We start from the raw sequence: 8,123 nt of genomic DNA on the forward strand, positions 1-8,123 counted from the left end.
AATTAAAATTAGGCCACAACTTTATTAAACTTCCAAATGTAGGAAGACCTTGGCTTAGGCCTTTGGCATGGTGTATCCCTCCCCGCCCCCAGCCAGGGGGAACTGGGGCTCATCAGGGTAAATGGGATATGGGGGTGTAGCAGGCAGCCCAGCCCATATCCCCCCCCCACACAGTAGTGTATGGCCAGTGACACCTATATACATAAACCCTTTAAGAGTGGGACCTTGTGAGTCACCACTTCATGCCCCCCCCCCCATATAGGGAAGAAAAGACTAAAGGATTCCACCCAAGGCCTTGATCGCCAAAGTTGTGACGAATTGCTACAGGGAAGACAAAACCTGCCAATGCAGGAAAATTTCTTCTCGGTCCTTCAGCAGCAACCAGTCAAAGACCATAGCAGCACCCGCTAAACAGGAAGAAAAAGTTAACCTGCAAACAAGAAACATTAAACAAAGGGAGGGTGAATCTCCAGAGCCAACTGCCTGGCTATTGCCAGCTCCACCCCCTATTTATAAATGGGGCTGTCCCAACCTCCCAGTAAGAAGCCTCACTCCTGAGGCTGGGTGTAAGCCTCTGAATAATAACATTGAGAAGCAAGCCAGCCCCCTTTTACCACTAAGCTCCTTGGGAACTGTAGTCCCGCGCACGATCCCGCAAAGGGCACCCACATTATGAAGTGTGAGTGCTCATTATAATTGTTTGGGAGGTTTTGTGCAATTCCCATAAAAGATTATAATGCAATAATGGAAGTGATGGAGAATTGTGTGAAATGGCAGACATTTTGATGCAACATCAGCTACGCTCCCTGCAAACAAATCAGAATCACTGCTCATTAAATAGCCAGTGTTGATTAAAGTTAAACTATTGGAGGGTTACAGTGCATGCTGTGACTGTAGAGATATGGGGGAGAGATGTTTTATTGCAGATGGACAAATTAAGGCGTCTGGTTTCGCTGCTGCAAGTGCACAATGCCACTTTTTCTTTCTGCGCTCCTCCCAGCCTTCATTCCTCCTCTGGTCACTGCTGTGGATCCATGACCTGACTTTTCTCAGGCACTGTGACCATCTGCAAGGGATTCCCACATGGCAGGGTTAATGTTGCCATGTCATGTTTGCAGACATCTTTGTAATGCACAATTGGTCTTCCAACAGGTCTAGTATCTGAAGCCAGCTCCCTGTAGAGCAGGCATCCCCAAACTGCGGCCCTCCAGATGTTTTGGCCTACAACTCCCATTATCCCTAGCTAACAGGACCAGTGGTCAGGGAAGATGGGAACTGTAGTCCAAAACATCTGGAGGGCTGAAGTTTGGGGGTGCCTGCTGTAGAGCATGGCCTTGGGGATCATGTCATCTTCCATTCTGCGGACATGACCAATAGTGTAAATTACAGGTAGGTAGCCGTGTTGGTCTGATGCAGTCAAAACAAAAATAAAAAAAGCCTTCCAGTAGCACCTTAGAGACCAACTAAGTTTGTCATGAGCACACAAAAGCTCATACCTATGACAAACTTACTGTATATTCCTGCGTATAAGACTACTTTTTAACCCAGGAAAATCTTCTCAAAAGTCGGGGGTCATCTTATACGCCAGGTTGTATTTCTTATACGGCGAGTATATCCCAAACTCTACATTTTAACTGGGAAAGTTGGGGGTCATCTTATACGCCCAGTTGTCTTATACTCCGGTCTCTAAGGTGCTACTGGAAGGATTTTTTTATTTTTGTTTCAATAGTGTAAATGTTACTGAGAAGTGCAAGCATGTTGGGAATGCTGGGTGAGGAGAGCATATCTTTGTTTAACACTCTCTCCTGCCATGTGATGCCCAAAATCTTCCTGACACCATGTATATGGAAGACATTGAGGTGCCACTGTTGGTGGAAGTTGCCTATGATTCACTTCCATAAAGCAGTGTACTCAACATGCAGGCCTTTGTATTCACCTTTGTATTTCACCTTTGTATTGGACATTAGCATCATATTCTCCCATACCCTTTTGGAGAGGCGAGCTATTGCTGTCTTGCCAATACACTTGCCAATACACAGCATCAATGGGAAAGTTGGTGGTTATTCTGGAGGCCAGGTAGACAAAATCGTCTACCATCTGCCTGGAGTACTGGTGACAGTGTCCTGACCTAGGGGATTTCTTTTTGTCAGGTTGATAGAGAGGACAAACTCCATGCAGGCTTGGGCAAAATGGTCAAGGAGTCTCTGTAGAGCTTCTTTAGAGTTTGCCGGTCTTGGCGCAGAGACATGCCAGGTTGAACAGACCCCGTCGCTCCTTCAATGGGATGGAATGGAAATACACACTGTCTTCAGTTTCTCATTGCCGTATTTTATTAGGATGGCTTTGCTTTCTTTGGGTATACCCTTGTGCTCACGGTCACAATCTAGGTTGCTGCCACCCATGCTTAAGCTCACTGAATACAAAGCAGCTGTGTGTACCACCCCTTTCCCTAGGGTCTGGTATGGTTTCAGATTGGATGAGGACTACGTGTTGAGATTCCTGCACTGTGGGAGGGGTCAGACTAGATGCCCACCAGGTTCCCTTCCAAATCTACAATTCTATGCATCTATGACTTTCATTGCATGATATACCAATGTAATATATACAACAAAGGTCACAACTTTAAGAAGATATCAAATTTAGGGTGATTAATAAGTACACAGCAGCCACTAAAAATAATAATAATAAAAATTAGAACAATATTTTCCTCTTTGTCATTCTCTTCATTGCCTTTTTCACCTCTGTGTTCCTCAAGGTATAAATGATGGGGTTTAGCATTGGTGTTATAACAGTGTAAAAAAGGGAGAGGAATTTATCTCGTTCTAAAGAATAATTGGATTTGGGCTGCAAGTACATAAAGCTGGCTGTGCCATAGAAAAGTGTCACCATGATGAGGTGTGAAGAACAGGTGGAGAACAACTTCTGCCTACCTGTAGCTGAAGGCACCCTTAATATGGTGCCAAGGATACAGGCATAGGATATGAGTATGAAGACGAAAGGTATCAGAGTGATGATCAAACTGCTCACTAGCATCACTGCTTCATTCAGAGATGTATCAGCACAGGCTAGCTTCAAAACTGGTGGGAAGTCACAGAAGAAATGGTTGATCTTGTTAGAGCCACAGTATGGCAAGCTGAATGCCCAGCTTGTATTGACCAGCGGAAGAAGAATGCCACACAGCCATGAAGCCAAAGTTAGGCGGACACAAACACCTTTGGACATCAAAACCATATAGTGCAAAGGGAGGCATATTGCAAGGTACCGGTCGTAAGACATCACAGCCAAGAGGAAGCACTCTACTGTTCCTAGGAATAAAAGAAAATACATCTGGAGAGCACAGCCGCTGAACGAGATAGACTTGTCTCTTGAAACAAGGTCATGCAGCATCTTGGGGAGGGTGACTGTGGTATAGCAAATCTCCAGGAGTGATAGAACGCTGAGAAAGAAATACATCGGGGAATGAAGGTTTGTGTCTGCAAAAGTGATGGCAATGATGAAAGAGTTCCCAGTTACAGTGACCACGTAGACAGCAGAAAGTAGAAGAAGCATGGGAATCTGCACCTCCAAATGGCTGGGAAATCCAAGGAACATGAAATAGCTGGTGGAAGTTGCATTCATTCTTACAGTATCACCAGAGTGATCTTATCTGGAGAGAGAAACAACAACATTTCTTGACATTTCTGTCCCTGTAAGGAGGGGCACTGCATTATGTAAATCAATAGTAAGAGAATGAAGGAATTGGAGATTAATTACATCAGTGACATTTTACTGGGGCTTAAGTCTGTAGGCCTGTTCAGCCACCTTTCTCCAAGTCCATTTGTACTCAGTCAGTTCTGCACACAAATAATTGCATGTACACAGTGCACACTCAAAACATACTAAAAAAGAAAACTCAAGTGAGCGTAATACAATTATTTTAGACTGTTTTTTTAACCTTTAACTTTAATAATACATTTTTAAAAACAATATTTAACTGTTGTGATTTGGCCCTATGACCTTGGAGTGAGGGGTGGTTACTAAATCAAAATAAAAACAACAATCACAAGTTTGTTTTTAAATGCACACTTTAAAAAATATCATAAGGTTACTGGATGCTTCTCTGTCTCCCGTTCTCTCTGACGCGTGCACAAACACATTTTAGTTAAGTAGGTTGATCTTTGACAACTCTCCCATTTCCTACCTTGTGCAAATGTTTTTCAGGTCAGCCTATGCCTTCACTCTATAACTAAACCTATCCCTCTCATCTTCTTTCTTACACATCTGCTTTAAAATTCCAGGACCAGATCTCACTTCTTTAGATGTGCTCTTCCGTTATTTCTTTTTCCCAGCATCTCCAGTAAGGGCCACGAATGATCCCTGTTTGTAACACTGCCTGAAGCCACTGCTCTTCTTCTTTCTTTGGCGGTCACTCGTAGCTGAGTAAGATTGTCTTCCATACACGGTTTTAACAATGAGTCCGTAAGTGACTGTGGAGGCCAATTCTGGATCCACACGTCCTTCCACAGTGGGGACGTAGGGGCAGGAGTTGATCACGGTGAGGGTTTGCCAAGAGTGCCTTCCTCTTAGCACATTTCTTCCTTGCGTCCTGAGTTCGAGTGTCTTCAAAACCCATAACACCTTTGGTAAAGGTTGTTCTCCAACAGCCACTGCAAGTCAATATTGACAACACTGAGATAGATTGACTGCTGGTCTGACCCAGGATATGACAGCTGCCTATCTTCTTACATCCCAAGGTCACCTCTTCATGCATCAGTCCTCATCCTTCTCCAATTATATTCAACATTTCCTCATTGGTGTTCCTTTAGATCTAACACCATTTACAAACTCTTCTCCAGTAACATATCTGACACGTCTCTGGTTTCCCTTCATCCATCAGTGCAGATCTCTGCTCCACTTATCATTAGATATTTTCTTATAGAAAAGTTTGATAATTAATAAGCTATATCAATGTACATTATTGTATATGCACAAATATTTACAAACTGTTCATCACAGTAGCACCCAGGGTGGATGTGAGTTCTCAGAAAGGAATCACACTTTGCTATCCTGAATGGTTATGCAACTTTTTTTTATTAAAAAAAAAAAACCTTTTATGCCTTTGTACACTATCCCCCCCCCCCCCCCCGGGTCTCTAGAGGGACTGGAAAGAAAGGAATGATACAGAGACAAATAGCTTATAACTCTCAAACATCAAACAATAACAGTATTCTAACAGTATTCTATCTTAGGCTGCTACTCTCAGTACCAAAACCTCTGCCTTCCTGGCCACAAAGGGGGAGATTGTCTATTCACTCACCTTAGTTCCCCAGCAGTCTTCTTAAAATGGTTTCCAGTGCCAATAACTCCACAACTAAAACGAAATTTAAAAGCCCCGCTTCAAGGATTTTCAGGGTTTGCTCTCAGTAAAATAATCCCCCTTTCTCACTACAGGCTCATAGCCCCTAATGGTGGTTGTTTGATGCTTCAACTCTGCTGAGTATGTGCAAGAATATTATTCCACTGGAATTCTTAAAAGAACATACACCCTTGTGTTACAGTTTTACCTTGCAGAACATGGTTCATAAGATGGCTCTGATCCATCTTTAATAAACCGAACTTTCACTTTTTTGAGGATGACTTTACTTTTCTAAGCTGTCCTTAGACTACTCAGATAACACCAGCTAAAAGCATAACATTGCAATGACACAAACAGCCTTTGTTCTGGTCCACCATAAAGGTTCAACCTAAATCTCCTACAGTTGTGCCAGAGGAATTCTAAGTGTAATTCTCCTAGGATTTATAAACAACTAGTTAATTGTTGTGGCTTTTGCAATTTAGCTCCACATTGAATTGTGGATACGAATGCATGTGTTTTAATATCACATTCACACCATACATTTAAAGCACTCTTAGGTCCCATCAACACTATACATGTAAAGCACTTTAAGTAGGCATGATTTCACTGAAAGAATTCTGGCAACTATAACTTGTTAAGAGTACTGAGCAGGGGCACCGACTTGGGCCCCAGATTGTGGGTCCCAGCGGCGTGCATGACATAATGTGATGGGATGGCATTATGTTAAGGCATGCATGCCACATCAGTGCCTGGGAGTACTGGAATTCATGTCTGAGGCCCCGCATGGCCTTGGACTCCACCTCTGAGGCCTAGGACACCACCCCCAAGACCCCTCAAGGCCTGAGATGTAACCTCTGGTGGTTCGTAAGGTCCCGAAAGTCACACTGGAGGCCCCATGAGACCACAGACACCAGCCCTGAGGCCCCGCGAGACCTCGGGACATGACTTCCAGTGCTTCACAAGGGCCTGGAAGCTGTGTCCAAGGTTCCATGAGGCAGAATGATTTAAAAATATATCCTTCAAGTATTGCAGCTCTGTGGGAGAAAGGGGGTTTCCTAGTAACTCTCAGTGTCCTTGACAAAGTACAGTTTCCAGGAATTTTTAAGGGAAGCTATGACGGTTCAAAGTGGTTGTAATTCTGAACTGTCTTCTTCTCTGGAAGGGTCAGGCTGGGGAGGCGGTCTCCACCATTCCTCCTCTGCCCAGTCCCTGACAACACCCAAACCTACAAGTGTTCCTTAGGACACCTAAGAGAACACCATGCAAAATTGTTAACATGCAGGTAATAATTGGGAGAGACCCAATATTGATTGATACTTCAGCATACATAAATGGATGGATGCACAGATATTGTCTTGAATCACAAGTAACCTTAAATCCTCAGGACACACCAAAATAATTGTACTGTGATTTCCAAAGAAATTCAGGACAGAGTTGTATGTCTCATGTGAATCTCCTCCCAGCAAATCCTTACGAGTTATCCCTGTGTGTATTATTCATGTGTTAAACAAATCCCAAGTGAGGGACATTATTTTATATAAAACATTTCCTTTCTCTGTTTCACATGCATCAGAAAGCATTGCTGTTTGGCAAGGAAATCAGGTTAGAGAATACATTCGGTATTTGCTATTCTTGTTTTCAATCCTCAAATGATATGTAATTAATGACGCCCTCACATTTGCATTGTATTTCCTTTGCATTTGAATGAATGGCCTTTGTATTGGTCAGAGGGAATATAAAGATTAGTACAGCTTTGGCTAAACAATCCTATCCAGGCTATGTCCACAGCAGCACCCCTTTATTGCTATGTTTAGGCTGAAACCCTGTATACCTACCAACAAGGGAGAGTAAGTCCCATTGAACTGAAAGAGGTTAACTTCTGAGCAGACATGTTTAAGATTGCATTGTTAATCACTCCTTTGTAATCCAAGGTGCACTGACATGGCTGCAGCTTATCTGGTTGATGTTGGGGGCAAAGCAGGACAGCAGAAAAGTCAGGACTGGATGGACGTATTGGTGTGGGATTTTGGTGCCTGGTGTAACACAGATTCCTATGCTCCTAATAATAATTTAATACAATAATCATTTTTTAAATACAGTGGTGCCTCGACTTACGAATTTAATCCATTCCGAAGGCACCTTCGTAAGTCGAAAAATTCATAAGTTGAAAAACGCCATTGGAAACGCGATTTCCCATAGGAATGCATTGGAAACGGAAAAATTCTTAAGTCGAAGCAACCCTATCTTAAAATTCGTAAGTCAAAAAATTCCTATCTAAAACCGCCACGGGTTTTTTCTGGATGTCAAGACATTTGTAAGCACGCGGCCATTGCCCCCATTCGTAAGTAAAAAAAATCGGTTGTCGAGTCATTCGTAAGTCGAGGTACCACTGTACCAAGAAAAACAGAAAGAAAAGTAGCTGTGTCTAAAACAACATTGCAAAAATCAGATTGTCCAAAAGTAGCTTACTGAAAGCATATCCTTCAACATTTATCTGATTAAAATAGGGACACTCTACTCAATAATAATAATTTCTTCTTCTTCTTCTTCTTCTTCTTCTTCTTCTTCTTCTTCTTCTTCTTCTTCTTCTTCTTCTTCTTCTTCTTCCTATTTATACCCCACCCATTTGACTGGGTTGCCTCTGGGTGGCTTCCAACATATACAAAAACATAATTAAACATTAAGCATTAAACAACTTCCTTAATACTGTATTGCCTTCAGATGGCTTTGGGGGTCAGATAACTCCATACCCTCCAAGATTTATCCAATGAAAATAGGGACATCCTAA

At 42.6% G+C, this 8,123-nt stretch overlaps 1 protein-coding gene across 1 annotated transcript; it reads right to left on the reverse strand.

Moving 5' to 3' along the window:
- Positions 1–2,691: 2,691 nt before the first annotated feature.
- LOC118094520 (olfactory receptor 10A7-like) lies at positions 2,692–3,618 on the reverse strand. Its single transcript, XM_060282123.2, has one exon. It carries the CDS (start codon positions 3,616–3,618, stop codon positions 2,692–2,694), a length of 927 nt encoding a protein of 308 aa, XP_060138106.2.
- Positions 3,619–8,123: the final 4,505 nt, after the last annotated feature.

The sequence above is a fragment of the Zootoca vivipara genome, chromosome 12, assembly GCF_965207765.1.
Source record: "Zootoca vivipara chromosome 12, rZooViv2.hap1.1, whole genome shotgun sequence".
NCBI classification, from domain to species: domain Eukaryota; kingdom Metazoa; phylum Chordata; class Lepidosauria; order Squamata; family Lacertidae; genus Zootoca; species Zootoca vivipara.